Below are 27213 nucleotides of genomic sequence, written 5' to 3' on the forward strand. Positions count from 1 at the left end.
TGTTAGTTCACCTTCAGCATTTGCAAATACAGCAGGTGTCATGAAATTTTCACAATGACTCAAAGTTCTGAAATTTATTTATAAATTCATTTTTAGAGACTGCAAGACCAGAAAACAGAAACCCACCCACCGTGTGTCTGCTTTTAACGTGACTGCACTTGTCACCAAAATTTAATCTTACAGGTTCAGAAAATGAAATAAACTATTTCCTGCAAATGATGTCTACATGTTTGGGTGACATCTTTCAAGTGCCAGATGTTCCAGGGCTTTCATACGCAGAAATCCCATCCAACATATTAGACGCTATATATTGAAAAATTATCACTTTCTGGAACAAATTCAAATAAGACAAGACACTTTCATCACAAAGTATATTTCTCCGGAACAAACCTGGGAACTAAAGAACACCTTAATCGCAAACCTTTTCTCAAAACAAACAGTCAGTTTGGATACACCAGAGCATCACGGAGTGATTCTGAGCGGCCAGACTGGGCACAGCACAGTGAGGGGTATCAATGTGTACAACATCCAGGAATGAATTCTTTGCCAACACCATCTTCCCCTAAGGTAGCACTGCCTCAGCTGTTTGTGTGTAGCTCAACCTCAATTGCTTCAGTGTGGCATTCTGTTTGGATTGTTTTTCTGTTGCTTGAGCAATGCTTATGAAAGCATTAAATGGAAGGGAGAATGACTGCTCACAGGTTATCTGCCTTGCATGCTGAGCTGCTTGGGAGTTAGCTATCACACTGAGATGAGAGTGGGATTGTCGTGAGCTTGCAGGAAGACTAGTTCTTCAAATTTGATTTCACCTTCAAATCAGCAAAAATTAATCCCTGAAGGCATTGGGTCAAAGAGTGTATTGGAATTCATGTGGACTACTATCTCAGGGAGAGCCAAATGATATGGGGAGACAGGTGGCATGGTGGTTAGTGGTTAGCACTGCTGCCTCAGTGCTAGGGACCTGGGTTTAATTCCACCCTTGGGTGACTGTGTGGAGTTTGCAAATCTCCCTATATCTGTGTCAGTATCCTCCCACAGTTTTAAAGATGTGAAATTTAGGTGAATTGGCCATGCTAAATTGCCCATAGTGTCCAGCGATGTTCAGCCTCGGTGGATTAGCCATGGGGAACGCAAGGTTACCAGATAGGGTAGATGATGGGCCTGGGTGGAATGCTCTTTGGAGGTTTGGTGTAAAATCGATGGGCGAAAAGGTCTGCTTTTACGCTGTAGGAATTCTACGGTGTTGGAATAGCATTAGCATTATCTTGTTTGTAAACAAACAACAAACCTTTTGGACTGTCAAATGAGAATTCAAAGATTCATTTCAAAACTTCACATGGTGTGGTTTAAATATAAAACTTTGTGAATCCAGTGCCAGAGGCTAGTCTATCCTTTGAGAAAGCTCCCTCACTCAAAAAGATGTCCAGTAATGTAACGAAGTCCCCAGTAATGATGAACTACCCACTCTTTGCTCTGTCTGGAAGCTTTCCTCCAATGTCTGTTTTAGTGGCACTTTAGATGCAACATTGATACAAAAATAACTTGCACATCATATTGATACTTGTTGATGTGAGAATAAAAGTAGCATGGCAGTAACACTGACCATTTTACTCAGCTTTTCTCTGAAGCTTTCAGACTGCAGAGACCACATCAACTCCGCTGTTAGAAAATATTGAAGCAATTCAACCAATACGGTGAAGGTTCTGTGCTGAACTAGATAAACATTTTCTTTTAGTATTTGCGCATAAGAGTTGTAGCTGACTCAGTGTTCCTCCTGCTCTGTTCTCCACCAGTGCTGGGAGCCATTTGCTCATACACAGAATTGTCCTCTTCTTTCTTTGTCACCCTCTGTAAAAGAAATGCATATATTTAGGGTCATTACCAGCCATAGCTTCTGGTTCATTCAACAATTAACTGGAAGATATCTTTTCGGTACTCAACATCAATCCATATCTGAATTGTGTCTTCAACCCAAGGAAATGCCCCCTAAAACACCACCATGACATTGCCAGACATATTAGCAGGGTTGACTTGGTTACAAAGATTGTCTGTAATTTAAAACTAAGAGACAGAATAAGTGAACTAAAAAGAGAAAGGCAACATGAGGTTTGAGAAGAGAATTCCAATGTTTAAAGTCAAAGAGCTAATATCAGAACTACCCAAGTTGCGTTATCTAAAAGTCTGGAACTGGAGGAGCACAGAGATCTCAGCATGTTGTAGGTCTGGAAAAGATTAGAGATATAGGGAGGCTGAGGCAATGCAGAGGTTAGAGCACAAAGTTAAGGATTTCATAGCTGAGGTAATACTGGACTGGGAGCCAATGTAGATTTAATGAATTATATTGGGCACATATATCAGTTGTCACAGTCCCTGGACATCATTGCAAGAATGAATGAATGATTTATTGTCACATATATCTAGAGGGATACAGTGAAAAGTGTTCTGTTGCCACAACCTGGCGCCATTTTGAGATCAAGAGAATAAAAAGAAAGGATTTCAGTAAAGCTCAGCTTCAATGGCCATAGTCCAAAACATGGCTCCAGGACTTCTGCAAAGTCCTTGCTGTAAGCCTACTGCAGCCAGGAGCTCCTGCTCCCAGAATTGACACCACTGCAGTTGACGACCTGCTGCTGCTGAAAGAGTCCACACTCCAAGCCTACTGCAGCCAAGAGTCCCCGCTCTATCATCATTGTAGCCAATGCCCTTCCACCATTCTGGGGATCCGTGCTTTGGGCCAATGAAGTCAGGAGTTGCTGTCGACACCACTTGGCCAAATTGATTCCAGTGAAACATCAACAAAGAGAAGTTCCTCAGGGCAGTGTCCCAGTCCCAACCAACTTCAGCTGTTTCATCAATGGCCTTCCCTTCATCATTAAGTCAGAAGTGAAGATGATAGCCAATGCTTGTGCAATGTTCAGCACTATTGCCAACTCCTCAGATACCGAAGCAATCCGTGTTCAAATGTAACAAGATCTGCGCAATATCTAAGGATTGGGCTGACAAGTGGCAAAAGCTACATTCATAGCACATAAGCACCTCAGTGACCACCACCTACAAGACAGAATCTAACCATTTTCCAATGACATTCAAAAACATTACTATTACTTAAACCTCATTGTCAATATCATGGGTTATCATTGACCAGAAATGGAACTCGATCAACCATAGAAATACAATAGCTACGATAAGTTAGTGTGTAATGGCTCCCCAAAGTGTGTCTACCATCTACAAGGCACAATTCAAAAATACAATGGAATATTCCCCACATCCCTGGATGAATGTCATGCCAATAATGCAAGAAGCTTGACACCATCCAGGTTAAAGCAACCCAGCTAATTGGCACCTCCTTCACCACCTTCAAGATTCACTTCCTCCACCAATGATGCACAGTGTCAACAAGTATATACCATCAATGCAGATTGCATTGCAGAAATTCCAAATTTTTAGACAGCACCTTCCAGACTCTCAATCTCCACCATCTAGAAGGACAAGGCAGCAGATAGATGGGAACATCACTTAAGATTCCATCCGAGCCACAAGGCATCCTGATTTCGACATATTATTGCCATTCCTTCAGTGTTGAAACAGAACTATAAGCCTTGCTTTACTCCAAAAACTGCAGCAGCTAAAAAGGGTGGTTCACAACCCTGATTGCTAGGCAATTAGGGATTGGCAAGGATTGCCAGCCCAACCACTGATGCCCATATCCCACAAACAAGTTTTTTAAAAAAGTTCATATTAGCAGAAGTGCAGTTAGTTTGTGAAATGCTCCAGGTTGTCTGAGCTAGAAAGAAATCTTCAGGATATCAAAGCTGGAAGGAAGTCTAAAATTGTTTTAGCAGCCATGAAGAAGGCTGGAAAATAACCTTAGCTGTTGGTGCATTTTAGTGAAAAACGTCAGTGAGTTAACTTGTGTCAGTATACCTCTGAGGGACATATTCTAGATATCTGGTGATTGTCAGGAAGTTATTGAAAGGAAATGCTTGCAAACTTGTCAGTTGACCAAGAAATTAAAGATGGGAAATAGAAGCAAAAACGAACTGGGCTAAATGTCTATGAATAATATTATTGTGAAGTAAGGTTACATTTGTCTTCTTCCTATTTATAAGATCTATCCAAATTCTTTTGATATTATTCTTTCTGTTTAATAAACCTACACTCCTTACTTAAAAGTACTTTGGCAGCTTCTTGCAAATACATTCAGTGATGGACAACTACTGTAATGACTAAAGTGCAAAAATAAAACTGATGATCTATCAAGCCAGGTTTCACTCTGCAACCAGTTTTACCGTCAGCTGGGCTCATAACATGTTTTTGTAGCAACTTATAACAAATGTCTTTTGGAATTCCAAGAATATACATCTGGCAGTTCCCCTTTATTTATTTAATTAATTAATTTTATCCTCATAATAGCTAACAAGTTCATCAAATGGCATTTCACTTTTGGGGTGGCTTAGCAGTTAGCACTGCTGCCTCACAGCACCAGGTATCTGGGTTCAATTCCAGCCTTGGGTGATTGCGCAAACTCCACAAAGACATTCTCCCCATGTCTGAGTGGGTTTCTGCTGGGTGCTCTGGTTTCCTCCCACAGTCCAAAGATGTGTGGGCTAGGTTGATTAGCCATGCTAAATTGCCCATTGTGTCCAGGGATGTTTAGGTTAGACATGGGGAAATACCGAGTTAGGGGAATGAGTCAGGGTGGGATGCTCTTAAGACAGGCAGTGTGGACCTGTTGGGCCAAATGGCCTGTTTTCACAATAGGAATTCTATGATTTAAAACATTTTTGACATATTCTAGCAGCTTTGTCAAAACTTCCTTAATAACTAATTTCCAGGATTTGCTGCATTTTTCCTTCAATAGACTTCAGCACTTTGATGACTAAATGAAAGTTAACAAGTTTGTAGTTTCCTGTTTTCTCTCTCCTTCCTGTCTTGACTAACAATGTTTCATTTGCTAACTTCTAACCTGCTGGGATTGTTCTAGAATCTAGGGAATTTTGGAAAATTATAGCCAGTTTATCTATTATCTTCACAGCTATCTCTTTTAAAATCCCAATATGTACATAGTCAGCCTCTAGGGCATTGTCAGCTTTTCGACCGTTCTGTATTTTTTCTCTGCTAAAATGAATTATCTTAATTGCCTCGCTCTTATTAACCTCTAGACAGGAGTAAAGAGTGGAAGATAGGCAATTTTCGCACAGAGATCGTAGTGATGGAGCATATCTGGAGATGGCAATTAGTTCAAGTCAAATAGGGTAGTAAGGTTGCAAAACAGTAGTGTAATCTTAGGCAGTGGCCAAGGAAAGGGATGGTGTTGAGTTGAGTTTTTCAATAGGGACAAAAAACAATGGTTTTAGCTTGTTTGATGATTAATTGCCATAAGCGTTTGGGAGAAGAACAACTGTTAGGGAAAAAAGCCACCTGAAATTGCCCATGTCGCTGTTAAAATGTCTCCGCTGCCATGACTACACACTTCTACTGGAGATTGGCGAAAATCCTCCCAGTTTGAGATATCCTTTGTTAGGGTCTGGTTAATCACATTGTTACATTATTAATATCTTCATTTAGGGTCAAGAACATCAGGTTTATTATTATAATTGTTTATACATAGAGCATCTTTAACCCTGGGGGTTGAAGGGGCTGTATAACCAAGTTGTCAATAAACTTTATCTACAAAGCAAGGTGCATTTGGTATTCTGTCTCACTGACTGGCTTAGAATCACATCAACAACTTTCACACTCTTCCTTCACTTGCTGCCTTACTTCTCTTTTCACTTGTAACTCCATTGACACCACTGCTGCCATGAATGAAACGGGGTGAGTTGAGAGCTATTAAATGACTTTTTGGGTGAGATTTCTGATCTTGTACCTTAGTCTTATGTGGAGAAGCATGCCATGGAAGGGTGTGGCACTGGGTGCCACTTCGTCCTCCCATTATGCCTTTGTATCCAGATCAGAAATTATTTGGCAGGATGAGTCGGGTAGACGAATTTGGAGATTGGTTCGTAAATCTCAGCTTTGAATGACAGAAAAACTAGGGAGTGGATGAACGGTAAATGACAGCTCTTGTCTATCCAAAACTCCACAGCCATTGTTATAAAATTGCTTCCATACACTTCTCAAATATGTTCAAATCTAAACCAATGTCTAGTACCTATCATTAAGAGTGGGGAGAAAATTACAAGGGATTGATGGCCACCTTGAGGGGGTCAGTGCATCTGGGAGATCCCACTGAACTGGAAACAGGTCAATTCTAATGCCCTTTTTCACAAAAGATGAAAAGACAGAGAATTTTTAAAAAGCCCTAATTATGACCCGGCAACTGGGAAAAAGTAATATTATCCTTCAAAAGGATCCATGGCTTAAGCAAACTAAAATAGTAAGTATCAACTATACGGGTCCAGAAGGACCTGACATGACATGTCCTTGGGGTACATGCTAGATAATACATGGATGGGGAGAGTTCCAGAGATCCATACACTGAGTGGGGTGCTTCTGGGATCTGTGTTGGGAAGATGTACTGAGTAAAATGCCTCTAGGATCTGTGTTTTGGGGATGTACTGTGTATGGTGTCCCAAGGCTCGATGTTGGCGAGATGTATCGAGTGCACTGTCCCTGGGATCTACGTTGGGGAAAAGTTCTGTATGCAGCGTCCCTGGGATTTGTCAGGGAGATGTACTGAGTGACTAGAGTGTAGAAACAGAAGATCAATCTAAATTAGGAGATGTTGTCAGAACACTCCATGGGGCTCTGGGGTGATGGCTATAAGCTGTTTCCTTGACCTGCTGTGGTCCATATGGTGTAGGAATGTCCAAAGTGCTGTTACAAAGGGATTTCAATCCAGTCACAGTGAACATATGGTGATATAGTTCCAAGTTAGGATGGTGTTTCACTTAGAGGAACTTGCAGGTCCCCATATATCTGCTGCCCTTGTTTGTATAGGTGGTAAAGGTCTCTGGTTTGGAAAGTGCTGTTAAAGTGCCTTGGTGAGTTACTGTAATACATCTTATGGATGGTGCACATTGCTGTCAGTCGACTGGACTTTTTTTGACCTGGATGGTGTGAAGTTTCTTGAGACCCCTTGCAGCATCCAGGCAAGTGGAGAGTACTCCATCACATTCTTGACTTGATGTTTTGCATATTGTGGACAAACATCAGGAGACAGGAGGCAAGCTCCTTGCTGTACAATTTCTAGCCACTGACCTACTTTTAATGTCTTGTCCAGTTCTATTTCTGTTCAATGGAAACCTCTGGGATGTTGATGCTGGGGAACTCAGTGATGTTAATGCCACTGAATGTGAATGGAAGATGCTTGGATTCTCTCTTGCACACTTGAGTCGTGAATACTATTTGCCACTTGTCAGCCTGGAAATTGTCCAGAACTTATTGCTTTTGAACATTGTTCCGTATCTGAGGAGTTGTGAATGGTGCTGAACATTGTGCAGTCATCGGTGAATATCCACACTTCTGACATTATGGTGAAGAAGGTCATTGATGAAGCAATTGAAGATGGTTGGGCTTAGGACACGACCCTGAGGATCTCCAGAAGGAATGGCCTGGAGCTGAGATAATTGACCTCCAACAACCATCTTCCTTTGTTCTTGATGTGACTCCAAATAGTAAAGAGAATTACCTCCAACACCAAGCCCATCCCCCATACCCCTCCATTGGCGCCTGTATAACTCAGGAGAGGCAATGGCCTAGTGGTATTATTGCTGGACTGTTAATCCAGAGACCTAGATAACATTCTGGGGACCTGGGTTCAAATCCTGCTTTGGCAAATGGTGGAATTTGAATTTGATACATTATCTGGAATTAAGAACCTAATGATGACCATGAATGCATTGTCGATTGTTGGGGAAAAACCCACCTGGTTCACTAATATCCTTTAGGGAAAGAAACTGTCATCATCACCTGGTCTGGCCTACATGTGACTCCAGACCCACAGTGATTGTGGTTGATTCTGAACTACTCTCTGGACAATTAGGGATGGGCAATAAATGCTGCCTGGTCAGTGATGCCCTCATCCCATTAAGAATAAAGGGGAAAAAAAGGTTCCTTGATGCCGCACTTGGTCAAAGGTTGCCTTAATGTCAAAGTTGTCACTGGAACATCTCCTTTTGAGTTCAGCTCTTTTGATAAAAGCTGTAATGAGATCAGGAGCTTAGTGAATCTGACTTCCTGTAGATCCACTATCAGTAAACAGGCCCCTGTTGAATAAACACTTTATAGCATCACTGGCGACATCTTCCATCATTCTGCTTTCCTCTCTGACTGTGGTGCAGCAGAAGTGGCTTCTGGGAAGTCTTCAGCCTTATGAACAGCAAATAAGGAGGAATGGCACACTAAGTGGATTAGAATTGGTTAATGTAAAGAATTGTCCCAAAATGAGGGAACCTAATGTTTCATGACGTGGCAACTTTATCAAACACAGGGAGCCATCAAAAGCCAGCAGAATTGGGAGACAAAGTTCTGAGTCATTCATATGGTAGTTAGATATAGTAACGTGTACATTGTGCTGAAAGCACTCCTTTTCAATACTTTTTCTTTCTGTAACGGTAGTGATGTTCCATTAGGCACTTACTTTAGCTCTGCATGTCTTCAATGTCAGTACAGTGCTGTAGATCACACTTAACACAGTCAGGATACTGAGAAGTCCCATGGTCAAGAGCATTACAAACTGGAAGCCTGAAACACAATAAAAAATATGATTGAAAGAACACTGCAATATAAGACTGTAACGTCAGGTATGTTAATATAATCAAGATTGTGATAACTGCATGCCTTTCTATCAAACAGATCTATTTCATCACCTAGTATTCTGAAAAATGTCCAGAGATGTCTTCAAAAGTAGAGTTTGCAGCATTCTCATTGAATTAGTGGCATAGAACATAGAACATTACAGCACAGTACAGGCCCTTTGGCTTGGCACAGTGATTAGCCCTGTTGCCTCACAGCACCAGGGACCTGGGTTCAATGCCACCCTCAGCAACTGTCTGTGTGGAGTTTGCACATTCTCTCCATGTCTGTGTGTGTTTCCTCCCACAGTTCCAAAGATGTGCATGTTAGGTGAATTAGCTGTGGGAAATGCAGGGTTACAAGGATGGGCTGGGTCTAGGTGGGATGCTCTTTGGAGAATCGGTGTGGATAGGCTGAGTGGCTTGCTTCTGCATTGCAGGTATTGTACTGTATACAGGAAATGTGGGAAAGCCATTTCCTTTGCTGTAAGAGTCCAGGGTGAAAAAAGGAGGACAGGCTTTGAAATTAGTGCTAGACCATTCAGGAGTGAAATCAAGAAGTAATGTTTCAGGGAGAAAATTCAGTTCATCCTAACTCCAATGGCTGGAACCATTTAATTATAAAGCTGGAAGTTTTTTTATGATTATGCAATGTTATTTTAGGCTATGGGACAAAGGTTGGCAAAGGAAGTTGAGGTACATATCAATCATTATCTAACCCAGTGACAAAATGAAGGAAATACTTGCATTATCGTGCCTTTCACAAGCTCTGAACTTTCCAAAGCACTTTACAGCCAACTAAGTACATAACTATGGCTAAAGTCACTAAAATTTATGGTTTTATATTTTTAACGCAGCCGATCAGTTTTAGACTGTTATGCGCTGATGAAAGTCACAAATATTACTACTGTGTAACTGTAAGAACAGTGGCTTATGAATTTCTTAACAATTAATTTCTTAATAATTAATTTGGAAGTTGGCCATCAGAGAGCAGGTGGTGGGAGAGGGGATGTTGGGTAAGCCAAAATACTCTATTTGTACATTGGGATCTCTTCTGATATTGGGTTTGTTGCAACAGTTTAGAGGAAGCTATATTCTGTCTAACCCAGTGCTATACCTTTTTGGGACTGTTTGACTGGGACAGTGTAAAGTGAGTTTTATTCTGTATCTAACCTTGTGATATACCTACCCTGGGACTGTTGGATGGAACAGTGTAGAAGCAGATTTATTGTGTATGTGCTCTCCCTAACCTGGGAGTGTTTGATGGGATAGTGTAGAGAAAGCTTTATTCTATATTTAACCCTGTGCTACCCCATTAAGATTAATCTTATAGAGGCTTATAAAATCATGAGGGGTATAGATAAGGTGAATGGCAGGTGTCTGTTCCCTAGGGTGGGCTTTTCAAGACTATGGATAATATTTTTAAGTTGAGAGGAGAAAGTGTTAGAAAGGACACGGAGGTAGCATGGATCTTCCAGCTGCTCCTGGGGTTGCAGGCTTAGTTAAAATTTATTACAGTTTTATTATAGTTACAATTATAATACACAGAGGATATGGCTCGGAATCTATAAGACAGGAGAGGCTTTTTTTAAAAAAAACAGAGTGGTTCATATGTGGAATGAACTTCCATAGGAAGTGGTGGATGCAGCTACAGTTACAATGTTTAAAATACACTTTGATAAGTACAAAAATAGGATATATTTGGAGAGATATGGGCAAAGTACAGGGAGGTGGAACTAGTTTATTTTAGGCTTATGGTTGGCTTGGACTGGTTGGACCGAAAGGTCTGTTTCCATGTTGTATGACTCTACGACCCAGTGATGTACTTTTCTGTTTGATGGGGATGGTGCGGAGAGAGCTTAACTGTCTATCTAGCCCTGCGTTGTACCTGTTCTAGGAGTGTTGAATTTTAACACAAGTTGCCTAAAATTAAACAATCTCATACATCTGTGTGAACAAATTAATAAATACACAAGTTAACACAGAAGTTATACAAATCCATAACTGCTTTCGCATTTCTGGCAATTCTTTTTGCTGGTGAAGATGATGGTCCCACTCCCTTTTTTCCCTTCATAAGGGGGTGGGTACAATTTCTCGATCTTGCAGAAATAGTTGTCAATTAAAGATGAGTTAAATCCATATAATGTGACAGAAACTCTGCCTGGTTTCCGGTTAATCTGACAATGCAGGACTTCTGTAGAATTGACACGGTGTACAGATGAATTTGTTCTCCCAATGCAAATCACTTCTTCATTGCTTCCTTTAAGGATTGTTAGTTTTAGTTCAGTGTTTTCATTGCAGTTGTGAGTACACTCTAGAGTGGCCTCACCAGTGCTTTCAACCTCCACGGACATAGGTTGGTCAACTCTTAGTCCAGCTACTAAAAAAGATAGAAGGAGAAATTGTTCATCTGGTCAAAAGTGTTAGAGGTATTATAATCATTCATTCTTATTCAATTTGTTATGTCCATTATAATCAATCACTCCTGTTTGCTTTTACACTTATTTGTCTCTCCACTTGACTGATATCCTACCCAAATTTATACTCATCTGGTTCATACCTCACTCAGCTTTACTGTTTGAAAGCTAAAACTTACTGGTGAAACCAGAAGCTGATTTAGTCCTGCCAATTTCACATGGGGTGAGTTACATTAAGATCACCCTCAATACAACGGCTTCAGATCGTGCAATATGTAGTCGGGAAAGTGAAATGATTTGAGATGGGCAGGCCCTGGATTAATTTTCAATATACTGTCTGGGAGCAAAATTGGCATCACATACCAACCATCCAGTAGAGAAACTGCCTGACTCACTTTTCTGATCTGGGAATCAAAATCAGCTGTTTTTTATAATGAGTGGCAAGTTGAAAATTGAGTTCAAAGTGACTCCTTTTGTTTTAATTTGAATTCTTTTTCAGGTGTAACCTCATGTTCTCTTTCACAGGGACACCAGAGTGAAGGGATATCAAAGGCCTATATAGATTTTCCCCCTGTCCCACCCCCGCCCAATAAATGCCATGCAGTAGAACATTTCCTTCAGTACTGTCAAACTATAGAAACATACAGAAACTCCACTCCCTCTATGCAATACTGATAAATACTAACAACCTGACAATTCAGCCGGGACGATGGCACAAGTAATAGGTCTCCAATCAAGGAAAGGAAAATTGTGCGGCTTAAGGCTCATCTCAATTTCTTCCTATCCTTCAGTGCTTTTCAAATTGAAGGTCAAGTGGAAGGTATTGTGCAAACGAATCCCTCACTTCCAATGGTCTTGCTGACATAAAAGGTGCCACGCCAGGGTACTTGTACCAGGCAACATCTGGAGCAAGCCATTCAGAAGAACCAAGCAAAGCCCAAGATCCTCCCAGCAGTAAAGAAATTAGTGCAAGGTAATCAAACAGGAGGTTGGAACCACACAGCAAGCCAGCCAGCTTCTGGAGGAAAGGAGAGGTCAATGGTTCAGCTCTTCAGGACTGAAGAAGGGTAAAACCTGAAATGTTGACTTTTCTTTTTCTCCAGATGCCTCCTGGCTTGCTGTGTTCTTCTAGCCTCTCATTTGTCTACCTTGGATTTCAGCATCTGCAGTCTTTTTGTCCCCCTTCAAAGAAATTAGTGCACTTGGCTCCAGTTGGAATTACATTCTTCTTTGGTCTAAGAATACCAACACCAGGAATAATACAGAGAGAGCGAAAGAGAAATGAGAAAGAGAGAGAGAGGGAAGAGAAATTGAGAAGTTTTAGAACTGAAATCGCAAATTGCAGAAAAAATGTTCCAGCCACTTTGCAAAAAGCAAGGTCACACAATCTGTTGTGAGAAAAATAACCTAATCTGCTTTTCTCATCATGGTTGAGGGATACATTTAGCTAGAAGAAGTCCATTGTTCGAGAGGAGAGCGAGACAGAGAAAGCACCAGGAGGCTGCCGGGAAGGTAAGGATTTTTTTTCCCACTTTAAAAAGCTTACCTCGAGCGGGAGCAGTCTTAATTTATTTGGGCAGCGGCTGAACCCGAGACACTGCACGTGAAGTGTCTCCCACCCACCCTCCTCCTCTAACCAAAAAAAGAGACTCGGTGGTGTGTAGATAAGGTAAGGCTTTTTCTATTTCACATTTCTTTACATATATCGTGTGATTGCCAAAAACTTTTTTGGTTCCTTTTTCATTTATCGAAGTTAAGTTTAATAATGTCAGGAGATCTCACACCCGTGTTGTGCTCCTCTTGCTCAATGTGGGAGCTCAGGGACAGGGCTGACGTCCCTGACTCCTTCACGTGCAGAAAGTTGTGTCCAGCTGCAGCTCTTGTTAGACTGCCTGACGGCTCTGGAGCTGCGGATGGACTCACTTTGGAGCATACACAATGCTGAGGGGGTTGTGGATAGCACGTTTAGCAAGTTGGTCACACTGCAGATTAGGATTGCTGAGGGAGAAAGCGAAGAGGTGACCAAAACGCAGAGGAAGAGCAGGAAGGCCATGCAGGTGTCCCTTGCAGTCATCTCCCTCCAAAACAGGTATTCTGTTTTGGATACTGTTGGGGGAGATGGCTCACCAGGGGAAGGCAGCAGTAGCCAGGTTCATGGCACCGTGGCTGGCTCTGCTGTACAGAAGAGCAGGAAAAAGAGTGGAAGGGTGATAGTCATTGGGGATTCAATTGTAAGGGGAGTAGATAGGCGGTTCTGCGGTCGAAAACGAGACTCCCGAATGGTATGTTGCCTCCTGGATGCACAGGTCAGGGATGTCTCCGATCAGCTGCAGAACACTCTGAAGGGGGAGGGTGAATAGCCAGTTGTCGTGGTGCATATAGGCACCAACGATATAGGCAGAAAATGGGATGAGGTCTTCCAAGCAGAATTTAGGGAGTTAGGAGCCAAGTTAAAAAGTAGGACCTCAAAGGTAGTAATCTCAGGATTGCTACCAGTGCCACGTGCTAGTCAGTGCAGAAATGAAAGAATAGCCAGGATGAATGCGTGGCTTGAGAGATGGTTTAGGAGGGAGGGGTTCAGATTTTTGGGGCAATGGAACCGGTTCTGGGGAAGGTGGGACTATTACAAATTGGACGGTCTACACTTGAGCTGGACTGGAACCAATGTCCTTGGGGGTGCTTTTGCTAATGCTGTGGGGGAGGGTTTAAACTAATATGGCAGGGGGATGGGAACCAAATATTGGACAGAAAAGAGGTAGTAACGAAAGCCTGTAGGGAACTAGACAATGGAGTCAGTGTGAATAACGGGAATAGTAGTTGGAGAGCAAATGTTGAACACAAAGGGACAGGTGGTCTGAGGTGCATTGGTTTTAATGTGAGAAGTGTAGTAGATAAGGCAGATGAGCTTAGGGCTTGGATCGGTACCTGGAAGTATGATGTTATTGCTATTACTGAGACTTGGTTGAGGCAAGGGCATAATTGGCAACTAGTTGTCCCAGGATATTGATGCTTCGGGCAGGATAGAGAGGGAGGTAAAAAGGGTGGAGGAGTTGCAATACCGGTCAAAGATGATATCACAGCCGTACTGAAGGAGGGTCCCATGGAGGACTCAAGCAGTGAGGCAATACGGGTAGAACTCAGAAATAGGAAGGGTGCAGTAACAATGTTGGGGCTGTACTACAGGCCTCCCAACAGCAAGCGTGCGATAAAGGTACAAATATGTAAACAGATAATGGAAAGGTGTAGGAGAAACAGGGTGTTGGTGATGGGAGATTTTAATTTTCCCAACATTGACTGGGATTCACTCAGTGTTGGGGTCAAGATGGAGCAGAATTTGTACGGTGTCCAGGAGGGTTTTTTAGAGCAGTACATATGTAGTCCAACTCGGGAAGGGGCTATACTGGACGTGGTGTTGGGGAATGAACCCGGCCGGGCGGTTGATATTACAGTAGGGGACTACTTTGGAAATAGCGACCACAATTCCGTAAGTTTTACAATACTCATGGACAAGGATGGGAGTGGTCCTAAAGGAAGAGTTCTAAATTGGGGGAAGGCCAACTATACCAGGATTTGGCAGGATCTGACGAATGTAGATTGGGAGAAACTGTTTGAAGGTAAATCCACATTTGATATGTGGGAGGCTTTTAAGGAGACGTTGATTAGTGTGCAGGAGAGAAATGTTCCTGTGAAAATGAGGAATAGAAATGGCAAGATTAAGGAACTATGGATGACAGATGAAATTGAGACCATCCAAGAGGAAAAGGAAGCATACATGAGGTCTAGGTGACTGAAGACAGACGAAGCTTTGCAAGAATATCGGGAATGTACAGCGAATCTGAAACGAGGCATTAAGAGGGCTAAGAGAGGACATGAGATATTGCTGGCAAACATGGTTAAGGAAAATCCCAAAGCCTTTTATTCATATATAAAGAGCAAGAAGGTAACCAGAGAAAGGATTGGCCCACTTAAGGACAAAGAAGGAAAGTTATGCGCTGAGTCAGAGAAAATGGGTGACATTCTTAACGAGTACTTTGCATTGGTATTCACCAAGGAGTGGGACATGACAGATGTTGAGGTTAGGGATAGATGTTTGCTTACTCTAGGTCAAGTTGACATAAGGAAGGAGGAAGTGTTGGGTATCCTAAAAGACATTAAGGTGGACAAGTCCCCAGGTTCGGATGGGATCTATCCCAGGTTATTGAGGGAAGCGAGAGAGGAAATAGCCGGGGCCTTAACAGATATCTTTGCAGCATCCTTCGACACGGGTGAGGTCCTGGAGAACTGGAGACTTGCTAATGTTGTCCCCTTGTTTAAGCAGGGTAGCAAGGATAATCCAGGTAATTATTGACCGGTGAGCCTGACGTCAGTGGTAGGGAAGCTACTGGAGAAGATATTGAGGGATAGGATCTATTCCCATTTGGAAGAAAATGGGCTTATCAGTGATAGGCAACATGGGTTTGTGCAGGGAAGGTCATGTCTTACCAACTTAATAGAATTCTTTGAGGATGTGACAAAGTTGATTGATGAGGGAAAGGCTATGGAGGTCATATACATGGACTTCAGTAAGGCATTTGATAAGATTCCCCATGGCAGGCTGATGGAGAAAGTGAAGTCACATGGGGTCCAGGGTGTGCTAGCTAGATGGATAAAAAAACTGGCTAGGCAACAGGAGACAGAATAGTAGTAGAAGGGAGTTTCTCAAATTGGAGACCTGTGGCCAGTGGTGTTCCACAGGGATCTGTGCTGGGACCACTGTTGTTTGTGATATATGTAAATGATTTGGAGGAAGGTGTAGGTGGTCTGATCAGCAAGTTTGCAGATGACACTAAGATTGGTGGAGTAGCAGATAGTGAAGGGGACTGTCAGAGATTACAGCAGAATATAGATAGACTGGAGAGCTGGGCAGATAAATGGCAGATGAAGTTCAATCTGGGCAAATGCGAGGTGATGCATTTTGGAAGATCAAATTCAAGGGCGAACTATACAGTAAATGGAAAAGTCCTAGGGAAAATTGATGAACAGAGAGATCTAGGTATTCAGGTCCATTGTTCCCTGAAGGTGACAATGCAGGTCAACAGGGTGGTCAAGAAGGCATATGGCATGCTTTCCTTCATTGGACGGGGTATTGAGTACAAGAGTTGGCAGGTCATGTTGAAGTTGTATAGGACTTTGTTTCAGCCACATTTGGAGTACTGTGTATAGTTCTAGTTGCCACATTACCAAAAGGATGTGGATGCTTTGGAGAGGGTGCAGAGGAGGTTCACCAGGATGTTGCCTGGTATGGAGGGTGTTAGCTATGAAGAGAAATTGAGTAGATTAGGATTATTTTCATTAGAAAGACGGAGATTGAGGGGGGGACCTGATTTGAGGTCTGCAAAATCATGAGGGGTATAGACAGGGTGGATAGCAAGAAGCTTTTTCCCAGAGTGGGGGACTCAATTACTAGGGGTCATGAGTTCAAAGTGAGAGGAGGAAAGTTTAAGGGAGATATGCGTGGAAAGTTCTTTACACAGAAGGTGGTGGGTGCCTGGAACGCGTTGCCAGCGGAGGTGGTAGACGCAGACACGTTAGCGTCTTATAAGATATATTTGGACAGATACATGGATGGGCAGGGAGCAAATGAACACAGACGCTTAGAAAATAGATGACAGGTTACACAGAGAATCTCGATCGGTGCAGGCTTGGAGGGCCGAAGGGCCTGATCCTGTGCTGTAATTTTCTTTGTTCTTGTTCTTTGTTCAATATGAAATAGTGGCATAGGATATTTTACAACAAACACACGAATGACCAGGACTGGGACGTAGTTATAGATGGCCAAGAGGCCTCATCTATAATTGTCTCAGTGGTAGGATATGGACACAGGCATCTAGTTTCCAGATGTTCAGACATTCTGAATTAGAGGGATCACATTTACAGTACCATCTAAATTGTTTAAGGCTTGCTAATACACTAGGACCGGCCTCCGCAAAAGTAAGTCTGTATGTTGTTTGTGTCAAACAAGTAGAGTTTGAAACTTTGAAATTTAATTACAAATGCAGCTCATAATTTTATAAACATAGTTTAATCTCTTGTATTATCACAATATAATACAGTATTATATTAAACAAAAATACTTGGATTCATGCAGTTCTTGCAAAATCACCCTGAAATAGACACAGAGTGAATTGCTTTTGAAATAGTATCATTGTAGGTATCCAATATCAACAGGATATTGGCCATTTTAGACAGACCAAGGCCTTTCAAAGAGGTCTGTGAAAAAGATTTACAGGACATTACTGAGAGAGGAGGGCTTGTATAAGGAGAGTCTGGGGCTATTTTTTCTGGAATGTTGGAGGCTGAGGGGTGACGTTATAAAATCATGAGGGGCATAGAAAAGGTGAATAGCAAAGGTCTGCAGACTAAAGCAAGAGAGTCTAAAACTAGAGGGCATTGGTTTAAGGTGTGAGGGGAAAGATTTAAAAGGGACCCGAGGAGCAACTTTTTCCACATAGAGGGTGGTGCACATATAGAACAAGCTGCCAGAGGAAGTGGTAGAGATGAGTATAATTGCAACATCTAAAAGACATTTACGCAAGTACATGGATGGGAAAGGTTTAGAGGGATATGGGCCAAATGTAGGCAAATGGGACTAGTTCCTTTTAGGACTGCTGGTAAGCGTGGATGAGTTGGGCCACACGGTCTGTTTGACTCTAGAACAGATAATTTCCTTTTTGGCAATGATAAAAAGTAAATGTTCTTTCTGCATAATACTATGGGATTTTTGACATCGACCTGAGTGGGTAAATGGAGCTGCCGACAGAATAGTACAACAGTCCTGTTTCAACCTAGATTTTGTACTCAAATCTCTGGAATTGTATTTGAACTCTCATCCTTCTACTCAGAAGACAAGACGATTAGCCATTGAGCCATGTCCTTCCCCTAACTCTGGTTGGTAGCTGGATTTGTGTGAGTACTGCATTGTTGTCCTGTCTCTCACATTTAAATAACTGTTGAATATTTATTGGCTAGCCTCACAAGGGAATCGGGATTTTCAATGTGTTACAGGCTTTGCTAAGCTTTATTGAACTACGACTGTGACTCCTCCAACCTGTGGTCACGGATGTTGTTCACAACCATCACTTGGTCACACGTTTTTTCTGCAATTTGTTATTTCAGTTCTTGGTCACACTTAAAACAACAGTAAAATTGACGCTGGTTCAGCATGTGAACAGGGTTTCAGTGTAGTCAAGTCTTACATCATGGTTTATCACTTACCATCAGTAGCTTTTGCGTCTGAAGCATTCCTGACAATGAGTGAGGAGTGAGGTAAATCATAGATTACTCAGTTAAAACAAGGGTTGATGGAATATAATCGACATCTGATATGATGTAATTTATCACTTAACACGGAAACGATACAGCAATAATTTTACAGATTGTGATCTTTGTTTATCGTTTGCCTCTTCCGGAGGGGTTGGGGAAAGATTCCACATAAATCAGCAACTCAGTTTAGCTGCTGACACTCTAGAGAGTGACCCACTTTCTAACTTTGCTCATTCATTCATGGGATAGCAATGTTTCTTTATCTTACTGCAAAAGGTAAAAGGTAAAAGGTAAAAGATAAACCATCACAACAGTGACTAGCGTCAAAAAGCAGATCATTGTCTATAATGTGCTCCAGGAAATCCTGGGATTTTCAGGGGCAGCAAAATTGTTATTTTTGAATCTGTTCATAACCTGGCCTGTTGAAACAAGGCTAATCTGACCTATTAAACAGCAAGGATTAAAATTTAAAACAGACACATCAAACATTACACAGAACATAGAAAAGTACAGCACAATACAGGCCCTTCGGCCCACGATGTTGTGCAGTGGAATAATCCTAATCCAAAAATAAAATAACCAAACCTACATTCCTCTCAATTCACTGCTGTTCATGTGCATGTCCAGCAGTCGCTTAAATGTCACTAATGACTTCGCTTCCACGACTACCACTGGCAAACTATTCCATGCACTCTCAACTCTCTGGGTGAAGAACCTCCCTCTGACGTCTCCTCTATACCTTCCTCCTAACACCTTAAAACTATGACCCTTCGTGGCAGTCAATCCTGCCCTGGGGAAAAGTCTCTGGCTATCGACTCTATCCATGCCTCTCATTACCTTGTACACCTCGATCAGGTCACCTCTCTTCCTCCTTCTCTCCAGAGAGAAAGGTCCAAGCTCAGTCAACCTCTCCTCGTAAGACAAGCCCTCCAGTCTAGGCAGCATCCTGGTAAACCTCCTTTGCACCCTCTCCAAAGCCTCCACATCATTCCTATAATAGGGCGACCAGAACTGGACACAATATTCCAAGTGTGGTCTCACCAGGGTTTTGTAGAGCTGCAGCATGACCTCATGGCTCTTAAACTCGATCCCCCTGTTAATGAAAACCAAAACACCATATGCTTTCTTAACAGCCTTATCCACTTGGGTGTCAACTTTGAGGGAGCTATGCACTTGAACACCAAGTTCCCGCCGTTGCTCCACACTGCCGAGAATCCTGCCTTTCATCCTATATTCAGCATTTAAGTTCGACCTTCCAAAATGCATCACCTCGCATTTATCCAGGTTGAACTCCATCTGCCATTTCTCAGCCCAGCTCTGCATATTGTCAATGTCTCGCTGAAGCCTGCAATAGCCCTCGATACTATCAACAGCACCTCCAACCTTTGTGTCATCAGCAAACATACTAACCCACCGCTCAACCTCCTCATCCAAGTCATTTATAAAAACTGCAAAGAGCAGAGGCCCAAGAACAGAGCCCTGCAGGACACCACTCAGCACTGACCTCCAGGCAGAATACTTACCATCTACAACCACTCTCTGCCTCCTGTCAGCCAACCAATTCTGAATCCAGACAGCCACATCACCCTGTATCCCATATCTCCTGACTTTATGAATGAGCCTGCCGTGGGGAACCTTATCAAATGCCTTGCTGAAGTCCATGTACACCACATCCACTGTTCGATCCTCATCAACCTGTCTTGTGACTTCCTCAAAGAACTCAATAAGATTTGTGAGGCATGACCTGACCCCCTCAAAGCCATGCTGACTCCCTTTAATCATGCTATGCTTTTCCAAATAGTCATAAATCCTATCCCTCAGAATTCTTTCCAAAACCTTGCTGACCACAAACGTAAGACTGACTGGTCTGTAATTTCCAGGGATTTCCCTATTCCCTTTCTTGAAAAGAGGAACAACATTTGCCTCCCTCCAATCTTCCGGTACGACTCCCGTGGAGAGTGAGGAAGCAAAGATCTTTGCCAGTGGCTTAGCAACCTCCTTTCTCGCTTCCCGGAACAAGGATAAATCTGGTCTGGCCCTGGGGACTTATCAATCTTAATGTTTGCTAAAATTTCCAGCACATCAACTTCCTCAATTTCAATCTGTTTTTTTCCTGCTCCTCAAAGTTCTCATTCACAACAAGGTCCCTTTCCTTAGTGAAAACCGTAGCAAAAAACTCATTTAGGGCTTCCCTTATCTGTTCAGACTCCACACACAAGTTCCCTACGCTATCCCTGATTGGCCCTACCTTCTCCCTGATCATTCTCTTATTCCTCACGTATGAGTAAAATGCCTTCAGGTTCTCCCTAATCCTTCCTGCCAAGCCTTTTTTGTGCCCCCTCCTGGCCCTCCTCAGTCCACTTTTGAGCTCCTTCCGAGCAAGCCTGCAATCCTTTTGCAATAACATCATAAATGATTACACACTTGCCATAGAAAATTATAAAATAGATTTGTTCAGTGGGGTACTTTAATGAATGGGATCTGAAACACCTCCCATAAATGCATCTACCATTATCACTCTCTTCTATCATTGTGAGATCAATTTCAATGCTAGCAGTCTCACCCCCTCTCCACTATTTGCCTCAGCGTAGGCAATAACATCAAATCCACAGCACAGAGATAGTCCATTTGGCCCCGGCTTGGGTTTACATTCCTCACTAATTTCTTCCGACTTGCATGACCTCTTCGAACTCTGAACTTGTATTTCTCTAATCCCTTCTCTCTCGTAAGCATCATCCTAAACATATCAACGCTTCAAATTCATATTCTCACCACCCTCTGTGTAAAAAAAAAAAGTTCTTCCTAACTTTGTTTGATCCGTTAGTGCCTATTGTATACTTTCTTCCCTTTTGAATCATAGAATGGCTACAGCACAGTGGAGGTCATTCAGCCTTGATAAATCTTAGCACGAGCAATTTAATTCACCCCACACCCTTGCTTTTTCTCCCCAGCCTTGTACTTTTCTCCTTCCAATCATCTTGTAAAAGTTATAATTAAACATGCCTCTGCCTTTCTGTCAGTGCATTCCAGATTCTAACAGTATTCTCATGTCTACAGGACATTACTTAGGCCACTTTTGGAATATTGCATTCAATTCTGGTTGCTGTACTGTAGGAAAGATTTTGTTAAACTTGAAAGGGTACAGAAGAGATTTACAAGGATTTTGTCAGGATTAGAATGTTGGAAGTTTAGGGAGAGGCTGAATAGGCTTGGGGCTATTTTCCCTGGAGAGTCAAATGCTGAGGGGTAAACACAATCACCTTGTAAAAGTTATAATTAAACATGCCTCTGCCTTTCTGTCAGAGTATTCCAGATTCTAACCTGCTATGCTTGTATAGTTTGCCATAGAGACATGCTCATCTGTCCTGAACCATCTTCATATTCAATATACTTTGCAATTGTAACATCCGTCATCCAAGTACGCTTAGATTGAACCTTCTTCTGCTTGTCTCCATGTTATCAATGAGAAGGGATCTCTGTAGCTTTTCAACTCTCATCAAATGGTTGAAATACTGACATTTTCTTTTCTGGAGTTTTTAGAGTTTTTTTTAGCTTTTGTAATTTCACTTCCCCTTCAATCGTCCAAGCAATGGAAACAAAGAAACATAGCAACAGGCATAGACTATTCAGCCCATACAGCATACCCACTATTCAAATTCATGGATGATCATCTCTTCAATGTTATTTTCCTGCACTATCCTCATATCCCTTAATGTTATTAATCTCCAAAAATCAATTAATTTCTGCCTTGAACCTGCTCAATTATAGAGCTTCCACAATGCCTTGGATAGAGAACTTGATTTCTTAAAAATGTTTAAACTATTTTTCTGATCAACCTCTTCAGAGACGTTATTACACACCTCTGGAGCAGATGGGAGTCAAACCCAGGTTTCCTGGTTCAGGTGTAGGGACTCTGCCGCTGTGCCTCAAGATAGCACTAAAAAAAACCTTCAGAAATTTGCATTACCGCCCCCTTAAATGATGAAATCTTTCACCTCAGTCTTAAATGATCCGCTCCTTATCTTGAGATTGTTTCACCTGGTTCTAAAGCTACCCGCCCGGGAAAATTGGAGGTATTGTGGACAGTGAAGAAGGCTACCTCAGAGTACGATGGGACCCTGATCAGATGAGCCAAGGAGTGACAGATGGCATTTAATCGAGATAAATGTGAGGTGCTGCATTTTGGGAAGGGTAATTGGGACAGGACTTATACACCTAATGGCAAGGTCCTGGGGATTGTTGTTGAACAAAGAAACCTTGGGGTGCAGGTTCATGGTTCCTTGAAGATGGGGTCAAAGGTAGACTTGGTGGTGAAGAAGGCATTTTGACACTTGCCTTTATTGGTCAGTGCATTGAGTATTAGAGTTGGGATGTCATGTGGTATCTGTACAGGACATTACTTAGGCCACTTTTGGGATATTACATTCAATTCTGGGTGCGGTACTATAGGAAAGATTTTGTTAAACTTGAAAGGGTGCAGAACAGATTTAGAAGGATTTTGCCGGGATTAGAATGTTTGAGCTTTAGGGAGAGGCCTAATAGGCTGGGTCTATTTTCCCTGGAGTCGAAGGCTGAGGGGTGACCTTCTAAAGGTTTAGGAATAGGATGATTGGCCTAGGTCTTTTTCCTAAGCTAGAGGAGTTCAAATCCAGAGGGCACAGGTGTAAGGTGAGAAGGGAATGATTTAAAAGGGACCAAAGGAGTAACTTTTTCACGCAGAGAGTGGTGTATATATAGAATGAGCTGCCAGAGAAAGTAGTGAAGGCTGGTACAATTATAACATTTGAACGGCATATGGATGGGTACATGAATAGGAAGGTATACGGGGATATAGGTCAAATGCTGGCTAATGGGACTATATTAATTTAAGATATCAGGTCAGCATGGATGAGATGGACTGAAGGGTCTGTTTCTGTGCTGTAAAACTCTGACTTTATGATTTTAAAAAATCCTATCTATATCAAACTTGTCATGTCCTTTATGAAATTCGTAAATTTCAATGGAGCCACCTCTCACTCTTCAAAACGTGAGAAGTAAAATATAGATTTCTCAACATCTTATATAAGAATCCTACCATCCAAGGGATTAACCTGGCAAAATACTATTTGCTTTTTTAATTGATTGCTGTGCCTGTACGCTAACTTTTAGTAACTCATAGACACCTGGGTCTTTCTGGATACCCATAATTCTCAATCTCTCATCACATAAGAATAATTTTGCTCTTTTTTTTCTGTCAAAGTCAATAGCTTACAATCTATATATAGTATATCCAATCTGGCATATTCTAGACCACTCAATTAACCTGTTCAAGTCATCTTGAAACCTCTCTGAATCCAAATTTTGTGCCTTTATTCAAGAAAGGCTGTAAGGAGAAGCCTGGAAACCAAAGACTGGTGAGTCTTGTGCCAGTGGTGGGTATGTTGTTGGAGGGAATTCTGAGAGTTAGGCTTTACATGCATTTGGAGAGGCAAGGATTGATTAGGGATAGTCAGCATGACTGTGTGTGGGAAATCTCACAAACTTGATTGAGTTTTTTGAGGATGTGACCAAGGAGATAGATGAGAGCAGAGTGGTAGATTTTGTCTACATAGACTTTATTAAGGCAATTGACAAGATTCTGCAATGAAGGCAAGCACGCCAAACACCTCCTTAAGCATCCAGTCTACTTATGACACAAATTTCCAAGAGCTATGTACCTGCACCCCTATGCCTCTCTGTTTGACAACACTTCCCAGGGCCCTATCAAAGTCCTGCCAGAATTATGAAAGATAAACAACACAGCATTCACTATCTCTGTTGCTACTTCCTTCAACACTTTGTGATGCAGCTAATCTAATCTGGTCAATGAGATTTACGACCCTCAATCCAGCTATTTTTTTCAAGCAATATCTCTTCAGTAATTTCTTTTAACTCTTCAGTTACAGAAGTCCCTCAGGTGCTTAGTATTTCTGGGAGATTTTCTGTATCTTCTTCTGTGAAGTGTTCAGTTTCTCTACCATTTTCCTGCTGTCCAATAAAAATTCTCCTGTTCCCATCTGTAATGGGCCCACATTTATCCTTGCTAATCGTTTTCCTTTCACATATCAATATGAATTTTCATAGTTCACCTTTATGTTCCTCACTACCTTGGTCTTCATATCTTGTTTCCTTTTTGTTATCAGTTTCTGGGTCCTCCTATGTTGCATCATAAATTGTTCCTAATCCTCAGACCTTCCACTACTTGTGGTATCATTATAAGCCACTTCCTTCGACCTAATGCAAAATTAATATCTTTCATGAACTGTGACTGACTTATCTTTCTCTTTATACATTAGGGGAGTGTTTAATTAGTATAAACCTTGTAATATTTATATAAATACTAAATATGCCTGTCTGTTTGTGAACTATTTGTGATTTTCCAAATTCGCCCTAGCCAACTTGCTCCTCACTTTCATTTGCTCAAATTTAAGACATTAGTTTCAGGATGAAATATGACTCATTCAATCTTCATGTAAAATTCTATCATATTACATGATACTATTTGCCGAAGGCCTCTTTACAGTATGATTATTAATTAGTCCTTTCTCATTACACACCAAATCCAAAATAGTCTGAGTCCTATTTGATTTCTCAACAAACCTTAGTATTAATGTTGAATACTTCATATATCAGGAAATTATATATAAATGTAACATTGGTAATACAGTTGTTTATAGACTGGGTTAACAATGTCAGCACTATGATGCAGAAGATGAATTCCTGGAGTGTGTGCCTGATGGTTTCTGGAACACTAAGTTTTTGTGTTCTATAATCAACTCTTATCAATGTTTGCTACCCTTTGCTGTTTCAATTTTCACTGATTCTACTTCTTGATTCTTCAAGTGAAGATTCTCTTTTACTAATATACTGATGTTATCCTTTATTCAGAGGGCTAAAACACCTCTGTTTCTGTTCATCCCTCCTAAAAGGAGAATAAACCTAATATTTGATTCTCAGTCACTCTGTGGCCACAATTCTGCAATAGAAGTTATTACATTTCATTTACTTCAAATTCTGCTTTTAAACCATCAGCCTATTTGCGACTACTTCATGCATTCAGATTGACAAACTTCAATTCAGCCTTTTAAAAATTATTCTCCATTCTATTTGTATTCAATGTTTACCACTACTCCATCTGTTTTCTTTGTTTAGTTACAACTCTCCTCTTTTACTAGTTTTGCAGTCCTTAAGTCTGAGGCCCCTCTTAGGGTTCCACCCACTGCCAAACAAGTTTATATCCTTCCCAACTGCACTAGCAAATCTCCTTGTGAGAATGTTAGTCTGGTCCTACCAAGATACAACCCATCCAAAGTGCACAGGTCCCTCAAACACCAGTTTTCCAGCCACTTATTCATTTGAGGAACTCTCCTGTTGCTATGTTCACTAGCATGAGAAACTGAGAGTAAATTTGAGATTACTGCTTTGGAAGTTTGCTTTTCAGACTCCATCCTGGCTCCCATGAAATCTTCTTCAAGGCTTTCATCCCCAAGTCCTTGGTATCAATGTGGACCATGGTCTCTGACTGTTCATCCATCCCAGGAGAATTTCCTAAAGCCAGTCTCGGGGAGGCAACAGTGCTCCTAAGATGCTGCTTGGCCTGCTGTGTTCATCCAGCTCCACACTTTGTTATCTATGATTCTCCAGCATCTGCAGTTCCCATTATCTCAGATACCATCCTGGAGTCATGTTTACGGCTACCAGTCTGTTCCCATAAAGAATCCCCTATTCAGACTTGGTTCTATCTGCACTCCTCTGAGGAATCATTAGCCTCACCCATATCCAAAGTGGAAAGCCGACTTGCGAATGAGATCATCTAAGAAGACTCTTGTACTAATTGTCTGGTTCTCTTGGACTGTCTAATGGTCATCTCTAAGCTGTGGAACGACCATCTCACACCTTGGCGCAACATGTGCCCTTTGACAATGCTTTGAGACATCCCGATAACATCAAAAATGCTGTTTCTTTCTGTTGTCATTACACAATTTTCCAGCATCCTGTTTTTGTGCAAACTCCTATTCATCAGAAGTGGGCTCTTTCCTCTCCTTATCCAAAGTCCATGCACACATATCTCCAACTGGAGTCCATTGCCAAGTTATAAGAAATAGGAGTCTTGGCTCCTTACAGTTCAAGATATAGAGGCAAATCTGTCCTCCCATCCCAGAATTCCAAACACCAACAACTTTCTGAGAGAAGAAATTCATCGTCATCTCCATTATCCCCATTCCAGGAAACAGCCCAGAGAACTACTCAGAATTTTATTCAATGCAAGTATATCCCTCCTTAAGAGACTAAAGCTGGACACGTTTGCTGTGTGATCTCATTAATACCCTGTACAGTTGTAGAAAGATTTTGGTACATTTTTCCACCAACATTACATTGCCTTCCTAATTACTGACTGTATGAGTGCTAACCTTTTTTGTGATTCATATACAAGGACATCCAGATCCCTCAGCATTCTGCAATCTCTGTCCATTTTAAAACAAAAGAAATTCTGCTTTTCTATTCTTCCAGTCAAATTGGACGACCTCACATTTACCCGTTCTATCTGCCAAATAGCTGCGCACTCACTTTGCCTACCCAAATCTTTCAGATATTCTTTGTACCTTATTAACAATAATCCACAACCAAATGACATTCTTACCATTCAGCCTTTGCATTGTGTAGATCCAAAGAAAAACTAACAATAATTTTCGGAGAGTTGCCATGAGTTTGATGCTGTCGGTATTGCACTACATATG

General features: G+C 41.6%; 1 protein-coding gene across 1 annotated transcript; it reads right to left on the minus strand.

Moving 5' to 3' along the window:
- Positions 1-101: 101 nt before the first annotated feature.
- Positions 102-27213, minus strand: LOC125454274 (T-cell-specific surface glycoprotein CD28 homolog). Its single transcript, XM_048534882.2, has 4 exons — positions 27117-27213; positions 10744-11118; positions 8585-8688; positions 102-1848 (listed from the first exon to the last, which is right to left on the minus strand). Exons 1-4 carry the CDS (start codon positions 27178-27180, stop codon positions 1732-1734), a joined length of 660 nt encoding a protein of 219 aa, XP_048390839.1. The 5' UTR covers positions 27181-27213; the 3' UTR covers positions 102-1731.

Source organism: Stegostoma tigrinum, chromosome 7 (assembly GCF_030684315.1).
Source record: "Stegostoma tigrinum isolate sSteTig4 chromosome 7, sSteTig4.hap1, whole genome shotgun sequence".
NCBI classification, from domain to species: domain Eukaryota; kingdom Metazoa; phylum Chordata; class Chondrichthyes; order Orectolobiformes; family Stegostomatidae; genus Stegostoma; species Stegostoma tigrinum.